Consider the following 27,921-nt stretch of genomic DNA (forward strand, 5'->3'; position numbering starts at 1 on the left):
CTACTGGACAGAGACATGTTTCTGTACTACCAGCTCTTTGCTTGACGCTCCTTTATTTCGCAGATAGGGAAAAACCCAACACGGGCTCAGGCCACTTCTAGCGATAGTTCGTCGCAAAACAAAACTTTACAGCGTGGCTGCAACTAAGTGGTAATGTCATGGTTTCAGATTTGTGTTTTCCCCTGAAGAGAATAATCATCCTTCATAAACACTCAGTACCCCTAACCATCCACAGGTCTAGGATCAGATAACCTAACCCTTAACCTTAACTTTGGAGGTTTAAAAGCTGTTCTGAACCTGGAGCAGTAGTCAGGAGCTGATCTGACCCTGGGGCAGTAGTCTTGTGTCTACTCTGATCTTGTGACATCCGTCTAGTTGCTGGAAGAGGAGAAATGCAATGTCCCTCTCCTCTTAGCCTGGTCCCAGAACTGTTTGTGCTGTCTTGCTAACTCCTATGGTTATCATGAACAGATCTGGGACCAGGTTAGTCCAACTAGTCTTAGCCAGAAGTGCAATCGGTGATGCATGCTGGAACCTTCTACCATTGACACCATTTCATTACTACCTTTTACTACTTCCCTAGCAGGTCTTTCCGAGCATGAGCACCCTCCCTCCCTCACCAAGTCATATCTCTTTTAGTTTGAAATAGTAGTTTTCTATATGTTAATATATCTTTCTCTCAGTATGTAAACATGTTAGAATGTTTGTGGACTGTTAGCTGTTGTTTTGTGCAGAATGAATGAGTGATGGATGGATGCAGTAGGAACATCCAACATGGATGTATTTCTTTGTTCTGAGATTCAAGTTTGATTGCACTGCCCTCTATAGGACAATGCATTTTCATGTCTCAAATGTGTCTCTTCTGTCTTTTCAGCATATGACTCAAAGACATGGCAAAATAGCCTGAGCGTTTGATGCCCAATCAATGAATATTGAAAATACTTCACTTCCCTGTGTTTGGTATCAAGACTTACCTTGCTACACCCTAACGTTCTATTCTCCCAGGCTTCTCACAAGGAAGATCATAAGAAGTTCCACAAGACTATGTCTTCAGGGGACCTGGGCAAGGTAGCAGCGCTTGGGAAGACATCCAGTCAGGATGGAAGGTAGCTACAGCACCTTCTCCTGCTCTCTAGCCCATATTACAGTAGCAAGACGCAACGTCTCAGTTGGTAGAGCATGGCTCTTTCAACGTAAAGATTGTGGGTTCGATTCCCGGGACCACCCATACGAAAAATGGATTCACACAGGACTGTGGATAAGTGTCTGCTAAATGGCTATTATTATTATTATTATTTTACCATTATTATGCAGAGGCACAGATGAAGCTTATATTGTATTAAACAGACTATTACCCTTTTCACACAAGTTGCTGAACACGTGCCGAAAAGGACATGTGAAAAGATTATACAAAGACAAATCCGAGCCAGCACACACCCTGGCGAATCTGGTCGGCCCAATCGAAATAGAATAAAGGTTTGTTCTAAACTGTCTGTGTTGACTGTGTTTGTGGCAGCAGAGTGCGAGGGAAGATGCGTTTCTGGGGCAAGGCCAAGCATGCAGAGAAGAAGCTGTCCAGAGAGAAGCAGCAGACCATCAGGAGCGAGTCCACACAGGGAGACGGCACCGACAAGACAGGTAATAAATACACTGTGTGTGCGCAATGGACAACAAAGTTGTTCATACCATGGCATTGTTGAATACTTGGTTCTGCTAGCTTGAACGGCATTCTAGAGCGTGCGTTATTTGCACGGTAGAATTCAAATGCTTATAGTTCATTCTGACATGTTCTATGTTTGAGCTGCTTTTGAAAGCAAAAGTCGAATTGAAAACATAATTGGCGTTGTTGAATTTGATTTTCATAATGGCAAGCTAGGACTGATGGGCTTTACATCTAAACTAGCAAGTCTGTTTGTTTGGTTACCACGGCAACTACTGACGCTATCTAGTAAACTGCCTAGCTACTTCAGTGGATGTTGAACACATTTCTACCGGCAAATGAACACATTTCTATGCATTCTCTGGAAAATAACGCATAGTAGAACACACCTTCCACGTTGTTCATCATTTTCCAGAGAACGAATAGCCCCCTCGTTGATAATCCCTTACATATTGTATAACACTGGACATGTGACATTCCAACAAAAAAGAAATGTTGTCACATGCTTTATAAACAACAGGTGTAGACTAACAGTAAAATGCTTAATAGGGGACCCCCTTCCCGTTCTCATCCCGGTAATGGGATTGCTTGACAAGATAGCAAAAATCTAATAATTTCAATTTCTCAAACAATCAACTATTTTACACCATTTGAAAGATAAACATCTCCTTAATCCAACCACGTTGTCCGATTTCAAAAAGGCTTTACGGCGAAAGCATAAAGTTATATTATGTTAGGAGAGTACATAGACAAAAAATTACACACAGCCATTTTCAATGCAAGGACAGGCGTCACCAAAAGCAGAAAACCAGCTAAAATTATGCACTAACCTTTGACAATCTTCATCAGATGACACTCCTAGGACATTATGTTAGACAATACATGCATTTTTATTTCTATCAAGTTCATATTTATATCTAAAAACAGCATTTTACATCGGCGAGTGACGTTCAGGAAATGTATTTCCCCCAAAACTTCCGGTGAATCATCACTACAATTTACAAAAATACTTGTCATAAACGTTGATAAATTATTAAACTGTTATTCAAAGAATAATAGATTAACATCTCCTAAATGTAACCGCATTGACAGATTTCAAAATAACTTTACTGGGAAAGCACACTTTGCAATAATCTGAGTACTGTGCTCAGAAAAATACACTAAGCAATACAGATAGCCGCCATTTTGGAGTCATCTAAATGCATAAATAGCATTAGAAATATTTACTTACCTTTAATTATCTTCATCAGAAAGCACTTCCAGGAATCTCAGGTCCACAACAAATGTTTTGTTCAATAAAGTTCATAATTTATGTCCAAATAACTCCTTGTTCGCGCATTCAGTTCAGCTACTCCGAATGTAGGAAGCGCGCGGACAATGTCACGACGAAAAGTTTAAAAAATATATTTACGTTCGTTCAAACATGTCAAACGTTGTATAGCATCAATCTTTAGGACCTTTAGAACGTGAAGATTCAGTAATATTTCAACCGGACAGTTCCTGTGTCTTGAAAAACGTTTTGGAACAGAGGATACTCCCTCATGAACACACACCAATGAACTGATATCCTTCCCGGGGTCACCAACTTCCCTGCCTTCTCATTCGGTAAAATGAATCCTTAGTCACTGTGTGTTCCATTGGCAATGACTTGAAAATAGTACAGCCACAAGATTTTCATTTCCTGCTTGTATTTTTCCTCAGGTTTTTGCCTGCCATATGAGTTCTGTTATACTTACAGACACCATTCAAACAGTTTTAGAAACTTCAGAGTGTTTTCTATCCAAATCTACTAATAATATGCATATTCTAGTTTCTGGGCCAGAGTAGTAACCTGTTCAAATTGGGTACGTTTTTCATCCGGCCGTGAAAATACTGCCCCCTAGCCCAGACAGGTTAATTACCAGCCCTTCCCAACAAACCAGAGAGAAAAATAATAACACAAGGAATAAATACTATTTTTTTATTAAAACCTCTTACATCTAGACGTTCCGCTAGCGGAACACCACTCCAATATCCAATGATAGGGCGTGGCGCGAAATACAAACTACATATGACTATTTTACACCATTTTAAAGACAAGACTCTCGTTAATCTAACCACACTGTCCGATTTCAAAAAGGCTTTACAACGAAAGCAAAACATTAGATTATGTCAGCAGAGTACCCAGCCAGAAATAATCAGACACCCATTTTTCAAGCTAGCATATAATGTCACATAAACACAAACCACAGCTAAATGCAGCACTAACCTTTGATGATCTTCATCAGATGACACTCCTAGGACATTATGTTATACAATACATGCATGTTTTGTTCAATCAAGTTCATATTTATATCAAAAAACAGCTTTTTACATTAGCATGTGACGTTCAGAACTAGCATACCCACCGCAAACTTCCGGTGAATTTACTAAATTACTCACGATAAACGTTCACAAAAAATATAACAATTATTTTAAGAATTATAGATACAGAACTCCTTCATGCAATCGCTATGTCCGATTTTAAAATAGCTTTTCGGCAAAAGCACATTTTGCAATATTCTGAGTAGATAGCTCGCCATCACCGGCTAGCTATTTTGACACCCACCAAGTTTGGCACTCACCAAACTCAGATTTACTATAAAAAAAAAATGGATTACCTTTGCTGTTCTTCGTCAGAATGCACTCCCAGGACTTCTACTTCAATAACAAATGTTGGTTTGGTTCAAAATAATTCGTAGTTATGTTCAAATATCCTCTGTTTTGTTTCGTGCGGTCAAGACACTATCCGAAGGGTAGCGAAGGGTGACACGCCCGGCACGTATTGTGACAAAACAATTCTAAATATTCCATTACCGTACTTAGAAGCATGTCAACCGCTGTTTAAAATCAATTTTTATGCGATTTTTCTCGTAAAAAAAGCGATAATATTCCGACCGGGAAACCCTGTTTTCGTTCAAAGACTAAAAATCTAAAATGGACTCTTCACGTGCTCGCTCGCGCCCCCGTCTCATTGTTCTCAGATCGACCACTTACCAAATGCGCTACTGTTTTTCAGCCATGGCCTGCAAAGTCATCATTCAACGTTCTGGCGCCCTCTGAGAGCCTATGGGAGCCGTAGGAAGTGTCACGTTACAGCAGAGATCTTCAGTTTTCAATAAAGAGAGTGTAGAAGGCCAAGAAATGGTCAGAGAGGGCACTTCCTGTTTGGAATCTTCTCAGGTTTTTGCCTGCCATATGAGTTCTGTTATACTCACAGACACCATTCAAACAGTTTTAGAAACTTTAGGGTGTTTTCTATCCAAATCAAACAATTATATGCATATTCTAGTTTCTGGGCAGTAGTAATAACCAGATTAAATCGTGTACGTTTTTTTATCCGGCCGTGCAAATACTGCCCCCTACCCTAGAGAGGTTAAAAATAAGGTCCGTTTCTCTGTTGATTTGTCATCTCAACAATAAGACAAAAAACTGAATAGAAAACCAAAACAATTGTCTTCACAACACCACTACTGTATCTTTGTCTCTCTGTGCTTTGCGGGTCAAGATGGCACGTCATCTCCCCCCCACAGTCCCGACCTGACTGTAACCAGGGGCCGGGATTCCAAGGAGAACAAGGACCCCTCTCCCAAAGTGAGGCGGAGACGCAGCGTCAAGATCAGCAGCGTGGCCCTAGAGCCTGCCCAGTGGCAGAACGACGCTCTGCACATCCTCACCAGCGCCCATGACTACAGGAGCATGAATGACTTCCTCATGAAGAAGGTAGGCGGACTGACAGAGGAATACGCAGGTAGACAGACTATGTACAACTGTCCATCTTACACACACTCTCAAGGAAATACACAGGGCACCACACAGAACACTGTTGGTTACCTAATTAAGATGATACACAATACACACACACACAGAGATGCACACTCACACATACAGTGCATTCAGAAAGTATTCAGACCCCTTCCCTTTTTCCAAATTTTGTTTCATTACAGCCTTATTCTAAAATGAATTAAATAAATAAAATCCTCATCAATCTACACACAATACCCAATAATGACAAAGCGAAAACAGGTTTTTTGAAATTTCAGCAAATGTATTACAAATAGAAAACAGATACCTTATTTACATAAGTATTCAGACCCTTTGCTATGAGACTCGAAATTGAGTTCATGTGCATCTTGTTTCCATTGATCATCCCTGATGTTTCTACAACCTGATTGGAGTCCAGCTGTGGTAAATTCAATTGATTGGACATGATTTGGAAAGGCACACACCTGTCTATATAAGGTCCCACAGTTGACAGTGCATGTCAGACCAAAAACCAAGCCATGAGGTTGAATGAATTATCTGTAGAGCTCAGAGACAGGATTGTGTTGAGGCACCGATCTGGGGAAGGGTACCAAAACAAATTCTGCAGCGTTGAAGGTCCCCAAGAACACAGTGGCCTCCATCATTCTTAAATGGAAGAAGTTTGGAACCACCAAGACTCTTCCTAGAGCTGGCGGCCTGGCCAAACTGAGCAATCAGGGGAGAAGGGCCTTGGTCAGGGAGGTGACCAAGAACCCGATGGTCACTCTGACAGAGCTCCAGAGTTCCTCTGTGGAGATGGGAGAACCTTCCAGAAGGACAACCATTTCTGCAGCACTCCACCAATCATGCCTTCATGGTAGAGTGGCCAGACGGAAGCCAGTCCTTGTTAAAAGGCACCTGACAGCCGCTTGGAATTTGCCAAAAGGCGCCTAAAGACTGTCAGACCATGAGAAACGAGATTCTCTGTTCTGATGAAACCAAGATTGAACTGTTTGGCTTGAATGCCAAGCATCAAGTCTGGAGGAAACCTGGAACCATCCCAATGCTGAAGCATGGTGGTGGCAGCGTCATGGTGTGGGGATGTGCCCCTGTGACAACAATTTTGGACCCCCTTGTGACCCCCCTAAATGTGGAGTATGAAATCATTTTGCTATCGGTTATTAGACAGTGGCAACGCGGAACACTAATTTAACCCACACATTTTCTAGAGGGACGGCTTTAGGCGGAACACAACAGTATCGTACCACATGCAAAACGATATGACAACAATAACGTTTAATGTAACTGGCCCCTCTAACAGTACAACTGGCCCCAGCTTGGCCCCCCCAGTTGAAATGGTCTAGAACCGCCACTGTTTTGTAGACTACAGTGTTTGATGAAGGAGACCTGTATTTATTATGACCATTTATTGTACCACATAGATCAATGACCTGGACTCCGAGGACGGCAAGAAGGACACATTGGTGGACGTGGTCTTCAAGAAGGCTCTGAAGGAGTTCCGCCTCAACATATTCAACTCCTACTCGACCGCTCTGGCTGTGAGTACCACTATGGTTGTTTCGCGGTCATTTCAAGTTTGAAGGTATGTACAGGATACACATGGTATACACCGTCCAACAAAATGCTTACTTGCAGGTTCTTTCGCAACAATAATAACAAATAATAAAAGATAAGACTACGAACATAAAGTTAATGGCTCAGTAGAATAGAATAAACATTTTAGCATAAGTATAATACAGGAAGGCACAATTTATTGTACAATAATTACACGTATATCAGCGAAAAGGGAGATTAGCAATTAAATAAGAGTCTAGTAGCAGCAATTGTGATGGGTGTGTGTGTGTGTTAGTAGGGCTGTTACTGTGACTGTATTTCTGCCACACTGGCAGTCACGAGTCATGACCGCAGTCAAATTCCACATGACAGTTTAGTCACGGTAACTAGGCTTCTCCAAAACTGCGCTCTAATGCCGCTGATGGTCATTAGTAGGCTACCGAACTTTCTAACGGCCAATCGCTAATGGCCTGATACTCAGTGCTATATTGTCCCTTTAATCATTCTGTTATCAATGCAATGGAAAATCAAATCAAACACTTCATGAGAGCCCTGGCATTCAGAGTTTGAGCGGAATAGGATCACCTCTTGTGCAGAAAGAGCCAGCTCCTCATAGCTGGTTGATGCATGGAATGAAATGTGTGTTCCTATAAGCCCATGTTGCGCAACATTTCTATAGGCCTTTGATGGCCTCTATTAAAAAGAGGAGGATCCCATCGGCTTACTATATTTATTTGTCAACTTTCCTAATATTAAGCACATTGCTTTCCTTTACAACCTGAGTAGCCTACCTGGCTGGCATGAAAATGAACCGCAGGAAAAGCATCCTCCTTTCGCTATTTAAGTGCATACCGCTAACATGTCTATTGGTCCATTCTAAATCAAACTAATTTCATACATATTTTATTTAGTATATGTAAAGTCAAGATTAAATTCAGAATAGTCTGATGAGTGAGAATTGTATCACTGTGTGTGCCCAGTGTGTGCAGTCTAAGGCAAGAAACAACGCATGCATTTTTTACCCAGACTTTTTTAAATCATAGTTGCGTGCATCGTGTCATGTAGCCTAGCCCATAGGCCTATATATTTTGATAAGATTTGTATCAGAGCTGAAGTGGCCAAATAAAGTGAGTTTTTATTGCGACAGTGACAATTTTTTGTTGTTGTTTTGGCCCTGTACTCCAGCACTTTAGATTTGAAATGATACAATGACTATGAGGTTAAAGTGCAGACGGTCAGCTTTAATTTGAGGCTATTTGCCATCCATATCGGGTGAACCGTTTAGAAATTACAGACCTTTTTGTACATAGTCCCCCTATTTTAGGGGACCAAAACTATTGGGACAAATTCACTTATGTGTAGTAAAAAGTTTAGTATTTGTTTCTACGTACCAGGCCGTGATGCCACCGGTCGAGACGCTCTCAATGGCGCAGCTGTAGTATTTGGAGAGGACCCCGGAGTGGCGTGCTGATTTTCTTCAGCCACCTTAGGAAATAGAGACGCTTTTGCACCCTCTTGACAAGAGTGGTGGTGTTGTTGGTCCATGACAAGTCCTCAGTGGACGCATAGGAACTAAAAACTGCTGACTCGCTCTACTGCAGTCCCGTTGATGTGGATCAGGGCGTGTTCCCTCTTCTGCTTCCTGAAGTCAACAATCAATTCCTTTGTTTTGCTGACGTTGAGGGAGAAGTTGTTGTCCTAGAACCACAATGCCAGTTCACTAACCTCCTCCCTATAGGCTGACTCGTCGTTGTTGATTATCAGGCCTACAACCGTGGTGTCGTCAACAAACTAGATGATGGAGTTGGTGTGGTGCAAAGCCAAGCAGTCATGGGGGAACAGGAAGTACAGCAGAGGGCTGAGGACACACTGAGTCAGTGTGGAGGAGGTGTTGTTGCCAATCATTACAGCCTGTGGTCTGCCCGTCAGGAGGTTCAGGATCCAGTTGCAGAGGGTAGTGCCCAGACCCAGGGCTCTGTACTTAGTGACAAGCTTGGAGTGAACAATAGTGTTGAATGCTGAACTGTACTCAATGAACAGCATTCTCACATAGGTGTTCCTCTTGTCCAAAGAGAAAATTGGAGTGGGTCCAGTGTGCCTGGCATGCTGGCCTTGATGTGGGCCATAACCAACCTCAAAGCATTTCATGATGAAAGGGGTGAGTGCAATGGGGCGATAGTCATTTGGCCATGCCACCTTGGTTTTCTTGGGCACTGGTCACGATCACTTTTACAGTGGGCCTCAAGGTACTGGGCACCCCAATCACAACCGTCAGTGACCACAAATGCTTTTTTACTTGGACAGTGGCTGACTGTATTGTAGCGCATGAATCGATTTTTGTAATCTTGCTTCCCTCACTACTACTTTCCTCCTCATCTCTGCCTGTCCCATACTACTTTAGACGGTACTACTGTAATCAATTGCATTATAACCCTTTCTCACAAGATCTCAAATCTCTTTACAGTAACACATGAGCTTTTCCCGCTAATATCTTCTTCTCCTCGTTCCCTCATCCCAATCCCCCACATCTCTTCCTTCTCCCCCTTTCCCTCTCCTCCAGATGGATGACGGTAAGAGTATCCGTTATAAGGACCTGTACGCCCTGTTTGAACACATCCTGGAGAAGAGCATGCGGCTGGAGCAGAGGGACTGGAGCGAGTCGCCTGTCAAGGTCTGGGTCAACACCTTCAAGGTCTTCCTGGATGAGTTCATGACTGAGTACAAGCCCATGGACAGCACCATCGGCAAGGTAGGGTTTGTGTGAGCGGGTGGAAGGAGTTTGGCTGGCTGGGTGGGTGGGTGGGTGGGTGGGTATGAGTGCTTGCGTCCGTACGTGTCAATGCGTGTGTGTTGTTTATTTAGAGTGTGCTTCAACAGGTCCGTCCCATTGAGATGGAAATCCTATAGCAGTCTTACAAGCTGACGCATGGCATGTTGGATCAGTGTTAATTTCGTCAACAGAAATAGTGACAGCAGTGCGACGGACACACGACACCCGGCATCAGCTGTTGAGCTGCAGGGGAGCAAGCAAGGAGTGTAGGCAGATGGGCTCCGCTCTGTCCCCGCTTTCGATTATACACATTGTGCAGGCAACTCTCTTGCTTCCCTGTAGCAAACCAGTCACCACCAGCCTTCTAGTTAGCTACCCTTTGCCTGGTTAAGAAACACAAGCTAGGGCCTCCCGAGTGGCGTGGCGTGGTGGTCTAAGGCGCTGCATCGCAGTGCTAGCTGTGCCACTAGAGAATCTGGGTTTGAGTCCAGGCTCTGTCGCGGCCGGCCGCGACCATGGGACGGCGCACAATTGGCCCAGCGTAGTCCGGGTTAGGGGAGGGTTTGGCCGGCAGGGATGTCCTTGTCCCATCGTGCACTAGCGACTGCTGTGGCGGGCCGGGCGCAGTTCACACTGACACCGTCGCCAGGTGCACGGTCTTTCCTCCGACACATTGGTGCGGCTGGCTTCCGGGTTAAGTGGGCAGTGCAGCTTGGTTGGGTTGTGTTTCGGAGAACGCACGGCTCTCAACCTTCGCCTCTCCCCGAGTCCATACGGGAGTTGCAGCGATGAGACAAGACTGTAACTACCAATTGGATACCACGAAATTGGGGAGAAAAAGGGGTATAACAAAACACGCTGCTTCAAGAAATTTGAAACAATAGCAGCATTGAGTTTAAGAGAAAAAAAACAGTATAGGTATGTTTTTCTCTCCCTTGAGTATAGACAAGTAGTCTGTCTTTGATTTTGTAGTCTCGCTCAACCCTCCTACTTTCCCCACTGCATTTCATAGCCAGATTCTGTAGCCACGTCTCCCTCTTTCCCTCAGAGAAAACGGCATGTTAGATTACCGTTCAAAAGACCCATAATACTCTTTCTTTCTATCGTACATTGGTGGGCCACATTTTACATTCATAAAGCATATTGCGGGCCATTCTAAAACTAGGCTACTTAACCATTTTAGGCTACACCTCGTTCAGTCATGTTACCTCAGGTAGCTATAGCTAACAATCTGGGGCGCGTACAGCAGGTTGCAGCGTTTTGGAACGTTCAGATAGGCTCGGCAGGCTGCCATTAGCAACTCAATTATCCTTAAAACTTCTTCTGTGTTTGATTCTTTTTAAAATAATCGGTTCAAGGACATCTGGTGTATTAGAAGCAATTATTGGTACCATGATTGTCTTCGAATGTTGTATCGATTTACACAAAGATTGACCAAGATCGCCATTTGCCTATTCACTATCATGCGGGATCCTGTTTTCTGCTAACAATGCCTGAAGTACCGCGGTCAGCCTTGAACTTCTGTGGCTTCAATGAGCGCGGGCAGATGTTCTCCCCTGGGAATAACATTGGTTCTATTCATCGAATTCCATCTGCAACATTCAAGAAAGTTTTGCAACTGAACGTGGCCCTGCTAACATTACGAGTAGCTTATACGCAAGCATTTGGTGGCACACAAAGAAAGTAAAAGAGATGGCAAACAATTTATTGACTAAATTCCTCTTGCCACTACACTATAACATTATTTTGAGTTAATGTGGACCCAGTGACGCAGCACTTGGACCAGGACTCCAGCCATAGGGACTCGACCATTGGGGACTCGGACTTGAGCACAGGGGACTTGGGACTCGATTCGGACTCTAGGTTTAGTGACTCGACTACATCACTGGGCGAAACAGTCATTAGCTGTCATTCTACTTTTGGACATCAATGTGGCTTCGGCGTCCGTGGAACGTTGATAACAATGGCAATGATGTGACTGAGGTGCAACCCATACTACTTTGCGGCACCATCTGGTGATTGTGGTCCTCTCTCTCTCTTTCTCTCTCTCTCTCTGTCTCTGTGCTTGTATGTGTCAGTTTGTTTTGTATGTTATGCGCAATATTTATGTAGGGTGAATTAGGAATTTACATGGGCAGATAATTCTTATATATGTTTGTCATATGTCTGCTGTTGGGAAGAGATGTTATGCAGAAAAATATGTTGGACAAGGCTATGTACAGTTGAAGTCTGAAGTTTACATACACTTAGGTTGGAGTCATTAAAACTCGTTTTTCAACCACTCCACAAATTTCTTGTTAATAAACTATAGTTTTGGCAAGTTGGTTAGGACATCTACTTTGTGCATGACACAAGTCATTTTTCCAACAATTGTTTACAGACAGATTATTTGACTTATAATTCACTGTATCACAATTCCAATGGGTCAGAAGTTTACATACACTAAGTTGATTGTGCCTTTAAACAGCTTGGAAAATTCCAGAAAATGATGTCATGGCTTTAGAAGCTTCTGATAGGCTAATTGACGTCAATTAGAGGTGTACCTGTAGATGTATTTCAAGGCCTACCTTCAAACTCAGTGCTTCTTTGCTTGACATCATGGGAAAATCAAAAGAAATCAGCCAAGACCTCAGAAAAAGAATTGTGGACCTCTACAAGTCTGGTTCATCCTTGGGAGCAATTTCCAAACACCTGAAGGTACCACGTTCATCTGTACAAAAAATAGTACGCAAGTATAAACACCATGGGACCACGCAGCCGTCACACCACTCAGGAAGGAGACGCGTTCTGTCTCCTAGAGATGAACATACTTTCGTGCGAAAAGTGCAAATCAATCCCAGAACAACAGCAAAGGACCTTGTGAAGATGCTGGAGGAAACAGGTACAGGTAAACAGGTAAAGTATCTATCTATATCCACAGTAAAACGAGTCCTATGTCAATATAACCTGAAAGGCCGCTCAGCAAGGAAGACGCCACTGCTCCAAAACCGCCATAAAAAAGCCAGACTATGGTTTGCAACTGCACATGGGGACAAAGATCGTACTTTTTGGAGAAATGTTCTCTGGTCTGATGAAACAAAAATAGAACTGTTTGGCCATAATGACCATCGTTAAGTTTGGAAGAAAAAGGGGGAGGCTTGCAAGCCGAAGAACACCATCCAAACCGTGAAGCACGGGGGTGGCAACATCATGTTGTGGAGGTGCTTTGCTGCAGGAGGGACTGGTGCACTTCACAAAATAGATGGCATCATGAGGCAGGAAAATGATGGGACTAAATCTAAAAAAGATTGCCAACATTAACACTGTGTTGGTTGTATGGGTGGGTGGGCGTAGGCTTGATGGGCGTAGGCTTGATGGGCATAGGCTTGATGGGCATAGGCTTGATGGGCGAAGGCTTGATGGGCGAAGGCTTGATGGGCGAAGGCTTGATGGGCGAAGGCTTGATGGACGAAGGACTGATGGGACTAGTCACTGGTCTGTCTCTCCTGTTCTCTTAGGCCCCCAAACCAGAACGCAAGAAGAGGAGGAAAAAGGAACCTGACATTGTGAGTACTATATTCCATACCGTATCTCTACGCTTTGTAATGCATTTGGTGGCTGTATTTTTATGGCAAACTGAGTTGAGCCCCTCTATCACCCTCCGTAGGTTGAGGAGCACAATGGGCACATCTTCAAGTCCACACAGTACAGCATCCCCACCTACTGCGAATACTGCTCCTCTCTTATCTGGATGATGGACCGGGCCTGCGTCTGCAAACGTGAGTTCACACACACACATTAACAGTTCCACTCCACACAAAAAATGGTCAAAGACTCCAGTCACCCAAGTCATAGACTGTTCTCTTTGTTTTTACACTGTTGCTACTCGCTGTTTATTATCTAGTCATAGTCACTTTACACCTACCTACATGTACAAATTACCTCGACTAACCTGTACCCCAGCACATTCACTCGGTACCTGTATCCCCTGTATATAGCCTCATTATTGTTGTTTGATTTTTTTTACTTTAGTTTATTTAGTAAATGGTCCCGTGTGGCTCAGTTGGTAGAGCATGGTGTTTGCAACGCCAGGGTTGTGGGTTCGATTCCCACGGGGGACCAGTACGGGGGGAAAAATGTATGAAATGTATGCATTCACTACTGTAAGTCGCTCTGGATAAGAGCGTCTGCTAAATGACTAAAATGTAAATGTAAAAATGTAAATATTTCTTAACTCTATTTTCTTCAAACTGCATTGTTTGGTTAGGGGCTTGTAAGTAAGCATTTCACGGTAAGGTACCTGTTGTATTCGGCGCATTTGTGACAAATTCGATTTGATATACAGTGCCTTCAGAAAGTCTTGACTTTTTCCACATTTTGTTGTGTTCCAAAGTGGGATTAAACTGGATTTAATTGTATTTTTTGTGTCAACAATCTAAACACAATACTCTGTCAAAAAGTAAAACGTTTTAAGAATTTATGGAAAATTAAACACTAATATCTTAATTAGATAAGTATTCAACCCCCTTGGCCAATACATGTTAGAATCACCTTTGGCAATGATTACAGCAGTGAGTCTTTCTGGGTAAGTCTCTTAAGAGCTTTGTACACCTGGATTGTACAATATTTGCCCATTATTTAAGAAAGGTGGTTGTCAAGGTGGTTGTTGATCATTGCTAGACTGCCATTTTCAAGTCTTGCAATAGATTTTCAACCCGATTTTTAAGTGAAAACTTTAACTAGGCCACTCAGGAACATTCAATGTTGTCTTGGTAAGCAACTCCAGTGTATATTTGGCCTTGTGTTTTAAGTTATTGTCCTGCTGAAAGGTGAATTTGTCTCCCAGTGACTGTTGGAAAGCAGACTGATTCAAGTTTTCTTGGAGGATTTTTGCCTATGCATAGCTCGTTTCTGTTTCTTTTCATCGCCTCCCAAAAAATCTCCCTAGTCCTTGCCGATGACAAGCTACCCATAGTATAATGCAGCCACCACCAAGCTTGAAAATATGAAGAAAATGGTTGAATGCTTGACTCGAGACATTTCAGCTTTTAATTTTTTATTAACATAATTCCACTGACATTATGGGGTATTGTGTGTAGGCCAGTGACACAATCTCAATTTAACCCATTTTAAATTCAGGCTGTAACACAGCCAAATGTGGGAAAAGTCAAGGGGTGTGAATACTTTTCTGTTACGTGAATATATTTAGTATAGTTCGAATCTGAACTTTTTAAATGTTTCACTATTTACATTTTTCTAAAATTGACTGAGTAGGATGGTCCTCCCCTGATATATATATATATAAACACAGACTCCCACCATTACATACATGCACACACTACCACCCTTCCTCTCCACGCACACACACACACACTTTCACATTCACACACACTACCACCCTTCCTCTCCACACACACACACACACACACACACGCCCTCTTCCTGTGCTGCCTCTTAAGTGTCTGTAATCAAATTGTATCCAGCTGTTCTCATAAATATATCTCCTCTCCATCCGCTCTCTAATGTTCACTCGAGCACAGGCATTGGCAGCTTTCTCTCTCCAGACTGCCTACTCTATATTTAAGCCTTTGTGGTCTGCTTGTTGACTGACGGCTTGTGGTTGGACACGAAGCATTGTTCGAACGTTGCTTAAAGGTTAGGGGATGCAGATTGCTTGTTGTTGACTGAAAAGCAGTTGGAGACTTAGCATTCATAGGTTGGGTAAGGGTATAGATTGTTTCTGACTCTGTGTCCTCTTCTGCAGTGTGTCGGTACGCCTGCCATAGAAAGTGCTGCTCTAGGATGACCACGAAATGTAGCAAAAAGGTAAGAGGCTATTGTATAGTGTGTATTTGTGTATTCATTATTAAGACTGGAAAGAATGGACAGAGTATCAAGCAAGAGACAATTAAGTACTTGCAGGGATGTTGTAGTTTTTAAAGGGATAATCCATCCAAACCACTAATTCCTATGATTATCAGTGTTAAATAAACACTAATATGTGAAAACCAATATTTTTTTATGAACAACATTTTGTCTTTATAACAAGGTTGGTAACGATTTTCACATTGCTGAGGAAATCTGTTGCAGCTCAAGTCAACTACAAATCCCACAATGCGATGCTCTCTCTTTGGGCTGGCTAGCTAGCTAGGTAGTGCTTAATTTGGCTCCTCCTTTGGACTGTTTTGTTCCGGAACCTATACCTCTCGTGGCATGAAAAATAATCTTCACCATTTGCCATGTAAAATTTTTTAAAAAGCAATCGGGGTTAATTCGAGTTGCCTCCTGCCTCCTTAAAAAACATAATGTGAAAGCGTACATTTTCAGCCTGCGCCGGATAAGAATTGATGAAGGTCAGGCCTGGCCTCATGGATGGCGCTACATTGTAGCCTTGAGACCAACACGTTGCTGTGGCAAGAGAGAGAAGCACACCTGTAGTCTATCTCACACAGAGCTAGAATGAGATTTACTTTCTATGATCTCTCTCCTTCTCTCTGCTCTGACAGACACGAGCCTGCAGCTCTCATCTCTCCAGTAGCACTTCGTCATTTATTTCCTTATAGAATCATATCCGTGGGAACCGTGCTGCAGCACCGTTGATAAATTGAAATACATTTGCCAAAGTTATAGAATTAGGCCTACTGCTGTCTGTTCAGAAAGAAATGAAATCATTCAGAATACTACACCAGGATTAGGCCTATAAACCTAATTTGGCCACAGAGGATCAATAGCTTTCTTTTTTTTTTAAAAGGTATTGCCTAACTGTGAATTGTGTGTAGCCCAATCACAAGGGGTCGGGAACGCGTGGAAAATCTGTCGGTGAACAGCATGCAGCCAAAACAGGCTTTTCGCAATATTTCAAATACAATTGTGGGAAAACACAGGTTGGAAAGCAAATTGCTCCTGCTGAAACAGAAGACTCTCATCTGTCTGTAGGCTACCACAATATTTTCTCAACTTCCAAATAGGTCAAGCGAACAGTACAAATTGTACAAGCCTATTGTACAAAGTAAAACGAGAAGATATGCTTTTTGGCACGAGTGGGTCGGCCATCGCCGGCGAGTGAGCTGCGCATCATTGACTGGAAACTGTAAAGCTATTTTAGGACTATAATTTCCTCCTCGTATTGTACAATATGTGTCTCAACAGACCTAGTATATTGATGGATTCAAGACGAGGGTGTTTTTATTGAGCTCAGATTCTCAGTTTGCCTGTCATTTCGATCGTTTGCGCAGTAGGAAGATTCTTCTGAGTCTCCAGTCATGTAAAATGACATAAAAACGCATTTCATGCCATTCTAAAAGGCAAAACATTTTCGGGACCCTACAGGCTGACAATGTTTGCCTTGTGTTCAACTTCTGCAACCACCTTTACTCTACTGCTCTATGCCACGACGCAAATGCGATGATATTGCGGCATGGGTTGCCAACTTTCTCACTACCAAATAAGGGACAAAAGGTGGCGTGCCAGTGCACATTGCCACGGCGGTGTGGGTATGGTGTTGTGTGAATGAATATACAGTGTATATTCATATTCTTATTCAATTGGAAAGGCAAAACATTTTTATATTCCATTTAGTCTATAGCTTTACTAAAACTGTATCATTATGTAATCTTATGTGAATAAACCTCAAAATAAATGATCAAAGAAATCACAATTTGGACCTTTACAGCAAAAAATAAATAAAAACATTTAAAATGCAAAAGAGGGGAATGAGTCACTCACAAAGTCTACTTTTTCCATGGATATTTTTTGCTGCTCTTGACTGATTCAAGCAGTCCTTTGTCCTTTTGGATACCCAGAGAGAAGTCCTTACATGACAAGTCACAGTTCACAGATATTGAAGTTCAATTTTGATCAGATTTGTCACAGAGCCTCTGTGCTGCATATGTTTCCTGAGTCTGACCATTTAATGGTCATCAGAGAGAAAATCCTCTCCACAAAGGCATTTGAGCCTGGCTCACTGAGGACAAATGAGACAATCCTGAACATGTTGATCAAGTTGGCTTTCCCTAGGTTTTGGAAAACTGCCACTCACTTCTCCCTGGTGGATTTTGTGGTATCCTGTCTGGCTTTCTGTATTTCCTCCCGGCGAGCACAAAACTCTTCATAGAGTTGGTCCATACTGACTGTCTCTGTCAGTTTGAGGGCAACCACCAGCTGCTCCAGGTCAGTGAAGGAGAGCTCATAGAGGTAGATCAGTTTCACCATTACATTTTCTGGTGAGAAATCAAACCACTTGTCAATGTATGTAATGACAGTGTCATAGAACTTCACAAAGTCCTGTTGCTGCTTGGACCTTTCTGCTGACAATTGTTTGTCCATCAGCTGCTTGGTCAGGTATCCAAAAAAGCTGTTCTGTTTCCGCTGAAGCATCTTCATTTTTTTACTTTTGGACTTCCTCGTAAACATCTGTGATGCAGAGCGTTGTTTCCTCCAGCTTTTTTACGAGTCGGTCAAAAACACACCCCACGTTGTGGAAAAAGCACAGATAAATCTCAGCAACTTCCGTTCTTTTCTTCATACTCAAAAATACTCTTCAGTGCCACAGGACAGGTCTCTCCAAGGGACCTGAAGTAGGAAGTAAGAGCTGTCCAGCTTTGCAGGAGACGATCGACAGCTGGATGAAGAGAGAGCCATTGTGTGCAAACGTGTCGCAGAATTTCACGCCACTCAATGTCAACAAAGGCAAAAAATTAATATAGTTCCTCTCTTCGGGAAGCAGATACTGGGAAGTGGCTGTGGATCTTTAAAACAATTGTCTCAATATCCACTGACAGCTGATCGCAGGCGTGCTTCCAGGCATTATGAGCTATGTGAGCTGGGCAATTAGCTTTCAGAATGCGATTGTTGGCACTGCTCAATAACTGGTAAACGGAGTGGTGTATTCCAAAGTTAACATTGGCATGATCTGCTGCATAGGCTGTGATGTCTAATATCCAGTTCATGCTTTTCCAGACAGTTCATCAGAGCTTGATGTATGTCATTTACCATTTCATCACGGTCTTCATTAAAGTCATGTAACTCTATCAGACACAGAGAAATATCTCACGCACACTGGAAACATTTTTCTATTTCACTCGTTTGAAGCATCACATGGCAACTGAGAAATACATGGGCTTCACCTTCAGTTGGGGACAGATCATCCAAAATATCCCGCACAGTCTTTGGTCCTGAAACATGAATTGTAATCATCTCAGCTTTCGTTCTACCCAAGTGAATCGTCTTCACAACATTTGAGTCATGAAACAAAGCACCATTGAGCTTAACAAGACAGTCGGTGCCGTTGTAGCCGAGTCCGTGTTTAACCGTATGGTACACATACGAGGCTTCACTTGCAGCGATTCTGTCATTTTCTGCAGTAGACGTCACGTAGAATGCACCGATATTGCTAGCACCTTTAGCTAGCGTGGCCTTGTGCATTTCTGTGGATGCATGCTGAGTTAGGCCAATTGACCATTCCCGATGGCATAAAGTACAGAAAGCTTTCGTCGAGTCACCACTGGCGGGTTTAACCCACGTCTTTTTGCTTCCCATTGTTTGTTGTAGCTGCACAGTCTTTTCTTTTTTGCAGGTTTATCCATATTTCCTTGATATACTAAACCGACTGGACAACAACAGAAATTACTTTGCAGGAATTGGCGCGTTTACGCTATACTGTGATTGGATGAATATACGGGACAAGGGAGGTCCCGTATGGGACAAACCAAATGTATCCCAATATAAGGGACATCCCGGCTAATATGGGACAGTTGGCAACCCTATGCAGGCAATACTTTATTATAACAATTACATTTTTTTTAAATGTAGCTACACACAATAAAACCAATGTCAGTATCAGCATGTGAAGTAGCTAGCTACAGTAGCTGTAAAATAGCCTAAACAAACTCCACTATCTGTCTGTTTGCCTGTACCTCTCAACTTCTATTTCTGTGTGTCTGTCCGTCTGTCCGTCCGTGTATGTGTGTGTGCATGTACATGTGTGTCCGTCCTTCCATCCGTGTGTGTTTTTCTCTATCAGTACGACCCGGAACTGTCGTCCAGGCAGTTTGGCGTGGAGCTGTCTCGTCTGACCAGCGAGGAGAGGACAGTGCCCCTGGTGGTGGAGAAGCTCATTAACTACATTGAGATGCACGGCCTCTACACCGAGGGCATCTTCAGGAAGTCTGGCTCCACCAATAAGATCAAGGAGCTCCGGCAGGGGCTGGACACAGGTGTGATCGACAGGGTCCTGCTCCTGTTACTGTAGATTGTAGGGTTATGTTGTAAACCGGGGAGGGACAACAGAGCTGTGGTCAAGGCACTGTCTATAGGTTTTCTGATTGGTTAATATAATGACAGGAAACTGTATGGCCTAGCATGAAAATAGGCTGTTGACACAGGCTGTAATAGTAGTGGCAGCACTTCCCATGAACAAGTTGCCATAACACCATGTCCGAGCTATTCACACTACCGGATCGAAAGCACTGTGTCAGTAGCAAAGAGTTTAACAGTTGTAATCTTTACTCCAACTATAGTATTTAAGTCATATTTATACTGAACAAAAATATAAATGCAACATGTAAAGTGTTGGTCCCATGTTTCATGAGCTGAAATAAAAGAGGGGGGGTGCTGAGGAGTTTTTATGTCTATAATAAAGACCTTTTGTGTGGAAAAACTCATTCTGATTGGCTGGACCTGGCTCTCCAGTGGGTGGACCTATGCCCTCCCAGGCACACCCATGGCTGCACCCCTGCCCTATCGTGAAATCCATAGATTAGGGCCTAAGAATGTATTTCAATTGACTGATTTCCTTCTATATGAACTGTAACTCAGTAAAATCTTTGAATTTTGTCTCCCATTGCCCTCCAACTCCAGATGTAAGCAGCATGAACTTGGACGATTACAACATCCACGTCATTGCCAGCGTGCTCAAACAGTGGCTCCGCGACCTGCCCAACCCTCTGATGACCTTTGAACTCTACGAGGAGTTCCTCCGAGCCATGGGTAAGGCCTGGGGTCAGAAGTAACCACATTGGTATTTGTTACAATGTTACTGTGTAGTAATGGTTAAAGGTGGCCTTTGTACCATTTTATAGATGCCCGAAGGTGTAGATACAATATAATAGATATGATGATGATATAATGGATGAAGGTACAGTGGGGGAAAAAAGTATTTGAGCCCCTGCTGATTTTGTACGTTTGCCCACTTACAAAGAAATTATCAGTCTATAATTTTAATAGTTGGTTTATTTGAACAGTGAGAGACAGAATAACAACAAAAAAATCCAGAAAAACGCATGTCAAAAATGTTATAAAATGATTTGCATTTTAATGAGGGAAATAAGTATTTGACCCCTCTGCAAAACATGACTTAGTACTTGGTGGCAAAACCCTTGTTGGCAATCACAGAGGTCAGATGTTTCTTGTAGTTGGCCACCAGGTTTGCACACATCTCAGGAGGGATTTTGTCCCACTCCTCTTTGCAGATCTTCTCCAAGTCATTAAGGTTTTGAGGCTGACGTTTGGCAACTCGAACCTTCAGCTCCCTCCACAGATTTTCTATGGGTTTGGAGACTGGCTAGGCCACTCCAGGACCTTAATATGCTTCTTCTTGAGCCACTCCTTTGTTGCCTTGGCAGTGTGTTTTGGGTCAGTGTCATGCTGGAATACCCATCCACGACCCATTTTCAATGCCCTGGCTGAGGGAAGGAGGTTCTCACCCAAGATTTGACGGTACATGGCCCCGTCCATCGTCCCTTTGATGCGGTGAAGTTGTGCTGTCCCCTTAGCAGAAAAACACCCCCAAAGCATAATGTTTCCACCTCCATGTTTGACGGTGGAGATGGTGTTCTTGGTGTCATAGGCAGCATTCCTCCTCCTCCAAACACGGTGAGTTGAGTTGATGTCAAAGAGCTCCATTTTGGTCTCATCTGACCACATTTTCACCAGTTGTCCTCTGAGTCATTCAGATGTTCATTGACAAACTTCAGACGGGCATGTATATGTATTCTTGAGCAGGGGGACCTTGCAGGCGCTGCGGGATTTCAGTCCTTCACGGCGTAGTGTTTTACCAATTGTTTTCTTGGTGACTATGGTCCCAGCTGCCTTGAGATCATTGACAAGATCCTCCCGTGTAGTTCTGGGCTGATTCCTCACCGTTCTCATGATCATTGCAACTCCACGAGGTGAGATCTTGCATGGAGCCCCAGGCCGAGGGAAGATTGACAGTTCTTTTGTGTTTCTTCCATTTGCGAATAATCGCACCAAATGTTGTCACCTTCTCACAAAGCTGCTTGGCGATGGTCTTGTAGCCCATTCCAGCCTTGTGTAGGTCTACAATCTTGTTCCTGACATCCTTGGAGAGCTCTTTGGTCTTGGCCATGGTGGAGAGTTTGGAATCTGATTGATTGCTTCTGTGGACAGGTGTCTTTTTTACAGGTAACAAGCTGCGGTTAGGAGCACTCCCTTTAAGAGTCTGCTCCTAATCTCAGCTCGTTACCTGTATAAAAGACACCTGGGAGCCAGAAATCTTTCTGATTGAGAGGGGGTCAAATACTTTTTTCCCTCATTAGAATGCTTATCAATTTATAACATTTCTGACATGCGTTTTTCTGGATATTTTTGTTGTTATTCTGTCTCTCACTGTTCAAATAAATCTACCATTAAAATTATAGACTGATCCTTTCTTTGTTAGTGGGCAAACATACAAAATCAGCAGGGGATCAAAATACTTTTTTCCCCCCACTGTGTGTGTGTGTGTGCATAGAAATAGAAATACTAGAACATACATTCCCATTTGAGTCTGTGACGGGTGCCACTGGCGGCCATATTGACTGCACCCATAGAATTGAAGCAGGAAGTAATGATTATTTTTTTGTGTGACGTTGCTTCCCCCACGCAGGCCAGCCAGACAAGCGGGAGGTGATCCGTGGGGTATACTCTGTGATTGACCAGCTCAGCCGAACCCACCTGAGTACCCTGGAGCGCCTCATCTTCCACCTGGTCAGGTGAGTGGTCACGTTACTCCCACCGGGAAGCAGGATGTGGAGACTCACTGGATGCCTCCCGATTCTCCATCCCCTTCTTCCAAATTGTGCACTTTCCGTCATGGACTTAACTATCGGAAACTCCTCCCAGTCAATGCACCAAGCCGATGCTTCTAAATCTATGAATGGGTGCGTGGGAGAAGGGTGGATAATTGGGAGGTTGTTATCCACTGCGTTCCAGTTTTGACATCTGTACTTTGTTGCGACCTCCTCTGGGTGTGTGTGTGTGTGTGTGTGTGTGTGTGTGTGTGTGTGTGTGTGTGTGATCTTCCAGGATCACTCTGCAAGAGGACACCAACCGTATGTCGGCCAACGCCCTGGCCATTGTCTTCGCCCCCTGCATCCTCCGCTGCCCCGACACCATCGACCCCCTGCAGAGTGTCCAGGACATCGGCAAGACCACCGCGTACGACTCAGACCAGAACGAACAAAACACACCACAAACACCCACCATCACTCGATAGTTGCGAGTGTGTAGACAACGGCACTGACAACTGACACACCTCAATAGCTATTCATCAGATGAGTCGATGTGTTAATTCTGTTGTGAATCCTGTTCCTATCAGACAGAATCGATTGTAAAGTATAGACTGAGCAACAGGACAAGTCACGTTATTCACTGGTTGCTCATTCTGTATGTCCTCCTCTAGGTGTGTGGAGCTGATCATTGGAGAGCAGATGAATAAGTACAGGGCCAGACTGAAGGACATAAACAGTCTGGAGTTTGCTGAGAACAAGGCCAAGAGCAGACTGACACACATCAGGAGGTCCATGGTAAGGCACCAGGACACCAGGGGGTAGTGTTCTTTAGGCATCAAACCGGATAAAAATTGGAGGGACTTCCTGGACTTGTCCAATAAAAAAAACGCTAAATTTCATTTCCATTGCAAAACATTTAAGAGTTTTCTGTTGCATGCCCTAATGAACACGACCCAGGGGTCCCAGGCAGGACAAATGTGACTGAGGTCATCATAGACTTCCCTCTCCATCTTCCAGTGGTTGACCTTTCACCTTTAATCTTTAGCCCTTAGTTCCTCTCACCGGATGCAACGTTCTCCAACATTCTCCCAGTGATCCGAACATTACACTCGATGATGAAATTTCTTTAGCCGTGATTTTGGCCATGACGTCATGGGTCATGATTTAAGTTCATCTCCAGAAGTATTTCACTTTACCACCATATGAAAGTTCATTTGAGTGCAATTGGTTGTAATAAAAATAGTCCTACCCTCCATTTCCTTCTAATAGCACCATGTAGTGTTTAGGCTTCAGCCCTAACCCTGTTTTCTCCTTTCCCCCTCCCCTCCCCCCCACTCCAGAAACCTGTACTAATCGCTGTTAGGTTTATTGGCATAACCCGCACAACCACCCCGGTATGTATTCCTAGTATATACTCCATGAGATCACACCCAGTCCTGTCAGACCATTTGTCTGTGGTGCTGTCAATCAACCAGTCCTGTCAGCCCATTTGTCTATGGCGCAGTCAATCAGCAAGTCGGCACCTCCCTCATGCTGTGAAGTCCACGTGCCCTCACATTGCCATCTCTTCCGTCCTTCTGTCTCTCTTCCCTTCTCTTCATTCTCCCTTTCTCTATACACTGAGTGTATAAAACATTAGGAACACCTTCCTAATATTGAGTTGCACCCCTTTTGGCCCCAGAACAGCTTCAGCTCATCGGGGCATGGACTCTAAAATGTGTCGAAAGTGTTCCACAGGGGTGCTGGCTCATGTTGACGCCAATCCGTCCCACAGTTGTCAAGTTGGCTGGATGTCCTTTGGGTGATGGCCCATTCTTGATACACACGGGAAACTGTTGAGCATGAAAAACCCAGCAGCGTTGCAATTCTTGACACACTCACACCGGTGCGCCTGGCACTAACTACCATACCACGTTCAAAGACACTTAAATATTTTGTCTTACCCATTCACCTTCTGAAGGTCTCAATTGTCTCAAGGCTTAAACATCCTTCTTTACCTGTCTCCTCCCCTTCATCTACACTGATTGAAGTGGATTTAACAAGTGACATCAATGAGAGACACTTGGATTCACCTGGTCAGTCATTGTAATGGAAAGAGCAGGTGTTCCTAATGTTTTGTACACTCAGTGTATATCTCTTGTCCACAGAAGATTGTATTTGTGTCTACCTAAGTCGGCCAACTAATATTCTCAGCTTGTCACTTATCCTCGCACCGTTGACACCGTTGATTTGTCATACATTTGTAATAAATATCAACCTTTTATTATTTGTTAATTGAAACCGTTTTATGATTCATTCATGACTATCAACGGTCATTACTAGGTCATGTGAGAGAAATGAGAGCTGTGGTTCGTCCGTTGGATAGATGGGGCAGAGTTTAGCTTATGTTATACGTTCTAATTCTGAATGCTGATTGGTTAAAACCTCGTTCTAGCTAGTTACCACCGCTAAAAATGCGTTCTAGCTAGTTACCACCGCTAAACAAGTTACCACCGCTAAAAATGCCCATTTACTCTGTTCCATCTGACTGCGCAATCCACTGTCTCATCAGCCCAGCCAGGCAATTTATAAACTTGATCTCCATTATAAAAAGCATCTATACATTATCTCACATTTCTTTTAAAATAAAAATAGGTTTTCAAACGCTGAGATTTGTATAAACCTTAGTGTCTATCTCCCCGACATTGGCAACATTGTTTCAATATTCAAATTAAATCTCCAGATGTCCCATAGTAATGAACGTTTCGGGAGTCAGGACGAGACAGACATGCAGCGTTTCTCAGCCAGTCGAAATCATGAATCAGCTGGCATCATATTTATGGATATATACAAAAAAATGAAAAAAGGTCAAACGAAGTGCAGCTAGTTTGCAGTCTTTCCAGCTTCACTTTGAAGTTATTGTTTTAGTTGTGTTGTTGGCTAGCTCCTCTGAACAACATTGTCCTGACGAGTGAGCACATTTTCTATGCTAGGCGAAGTCGTGCCTCATTAGCTCATTGTTATGGATGTATCTAAATAAATGTCACTAGCTGCACTGTTTGACGTGACTGTAAGTTAGCCGTAGTTGGCTAGCTAGCAAGCAAAGGATAAGAACGTTTGCAGCCAGTATGGCAATGGAACATTTAGAACCAACGACTGGTTATAGAACAACCAACGCGTCCATAGATACAGAACAAAAAGACTGAACGACTGGGTCGCGTCCATAGATACAGAACAAAAAGACTGAACAACTGGGTCGCGTCCATAGATACAGAACAAAAAGACTGAACGACTGGGTCGCATCCATAGATGCAGAACAAAAAGACTGAACGACTGGGTCGCGTCCATAGATACAGAACAAAAAGACTGAACGACTGGGTCGCGTCCATAGATACAGAACAAAAATACTGAACAACTGGGTCGCGTCCATAGATGCAGAACAAAAATACTGAACAACTGGGTCGCGTCTCTGGCAACCGAACCAATAGAACGACTGACCAGCCGGCTTGGGTAGCAACCCTAGATTTGTGTAAGGATGAAATAGTATGAATCAATTCATAAAAATAACATTTTTAATGAAAATATGTCAATCATTATTTGAATATGTTGGTAACCCGTTGTATAAAAGTGATAATGCCCTAGAAGCCGGTGTTTGGAGGATATATATTGGCACGGTTTGCCGGTGTTGTGCCGAAAATCTCCCCCCTGCCAGAATTCTCCCCCCCTTTCGCGTTCTTCATTGCTGCGACTGGCTTGATAGTTGAGATTTCTGCTCTTCACTCCGTTGTCAGTTTAGCCTACATTTCACTGATCTTAGTAGCAGAAAGCATTTTTTTGTCTGCTGTTTGCGGTTTGGCTATTTGTTTCAAGTGTATGTGGTGGTTCTAGCTTGTATGGTACCCTGGGCGAACCCCCCCTTCAGCGCCTGCACCCGGGGCAGCCCATGGCGGCTGCCCATGTCGCCCGTACCTAAATCCGCTACTGATTTGTATTAGTCTATACATAAATCTCTTTGCCAAAATTTGTCAGCTCTCATGTCTTATTCGACTACTATTTTTGGAAATGTAAGAATACTAATTCAGCCATAGTTGTTCTGAAATGTTTATTGCTTGCCTACATTTTACTCCCTCTATGTTTAATAGAACACACATACATTAATTAATAATTTCGGTTGCCTATCCTGACGTGAAGTTTGTTCTATGGAAAGTATTTGACTCTGATGTGTGTCACAGAAAGTATTTGACTCGCCACAAAATTAAGGTAATTAGAAGGAATTCTGGCAGGGGGGAGATTTTCGACACAACACCGGCAACACCCGTGCAAATCTATCCTCCAAAGGCTTCTCTGGCATTATCACTCAATTAACCAATGAGCTTGCTTTGTTTTATATTTTCATTAGTTGCATCTCGACCGAACCAAAGCCCCATGGCTAACATCATTTTTTTTCGCTTTATTTTTTTGTTGCTTCGCATCATAACATGCAGCCTGAAAAGGTAATGCACACCAGTGTATTATTGCGTGCGTGTCTGTGTGTACGCTACAGTTTGTTGGTTTTATAACACTCATGAAGTAGTTTATCATAACTTGATGAACATATTCTGGAAAATATGCATATTCAGTTGCTTTGTGCAGGTTTGAGAAATCAACGTTTAACCTGTTGGGTCTAGGGGGCAGCATTTGCACGTCTGGATAAAAAAAATGTACCCGATTTAATCTGGTTACTAATCCTACCCAGTAACTAGAATATGCATATACGTATTATATATGGATAGAAAACACTCTAAAGTTTCCAAAACTGTTTGAATGGTGTCTGTGAGTATAACAGAACTCATTTGGCAGGCAAAACCCTGAGACATTTTCTGACAGGAAGTGGATACCTGATGTGTTGTATTGACTTTAAACCTATCCCATTGAAAAACACAGGGGTTTAGGAATATTTTGGCACTTCCTATTGCTTCCACTAGATGTCACCAGCCTTTACAAAGTGTTTTGAGTCTTCTGGAGGGAGATCTGACCGAACAAGAGCCATGGAACGGTGATGTCCCATTAGACACCTGGCGCGCTACTTCATGTTGGGTACCCTCGTTCCAATACGTTATAAAAGACTATGCATTCGTCCACCTTGAATATTATTCATGTTCTGGTTAAAAAAGGCCCTAATGATTTATGCTATACAACGTTTGACATGT

The 27,921-nt window shown here is 43.1% G+C and overlaps 1 protein-coding gene across 10 annotated transcripts in view; it reads left to right on the top strand.

The window, feature by feature from the left end:
* The window catches only part of myo9ab (myosin IXAb), a 230,216-nt gene that overhangs the window by 196,871 nt on the left and 5,424 nt on the right, over positions 1-27,921 (top strand). For 7 of the 10 annotated variants that reach the window (XM_082957151.1, XM_082957152.1, XM_014123948.3 and 4 more), the window contains 13 exons: positions 1,006-1,106; positions 1,517-1,638; positions 5,187-5,401; positions 6,865-6,981; positions 9,558-9,746; positions 13,265-13,312; positions 13,414-13,525; positions 15,511-15,572; positions 19,768-19,960; positions 20,604-20,732; positions 22,630-22,735; positions 23,049-23,180; positions 23,425-23,548. In XM_082957151.1, the coding sequence (XP_082813277.1) occupies positions 1,006-1,106; positions 1,517-1,638; positions 5,187-5,401; positions 6,865-6,981; positions 9,558-9,746; positions 13,265-13,312; positions 13,414-13,525; positions 15,511-15,572; positions 19,768-19,960; positions 20,604-20,732; positions 22,630-22,735; positions 23,049-23,180; positions 23,425-23,548 (1,650 nt within the window). Of the gene's footprint in view, positions 1-1,005; positions 1,107-1,516; positions 1,639-5,186; positions 5,402-6,864; positions 6,982-9,557; positions 9,747-13,264; positions 13,313-13,413; positions 13,526-15,510; positions 15,573-19,767; positions 19,961-20,603; positions 20,733-22,629; positions 22,736-23,048; positions 23,181-23,424; positions 23,549-24,093; positions 27,456-27,921 lie in introns of those variants that run through there. The other 3 variants (XM_082957148.1, XM_082957154.1, XM_082957155.1) reach the window with 2 other exon arrangements.

This window comes from Salmo salar, chromosome 10, assembly GCF_965601325.2.
Source record: "Salmo salar chromosome 10, fSalSal1, whole genome shotgun sequence".
Classification (NCBI taxonomy): domain Eukaryota; kingdom Metazoa; phylum Chordata; class Actinopteri; order Salmoniformes; family Salmonidae; genus Salmo; species Salmo salar.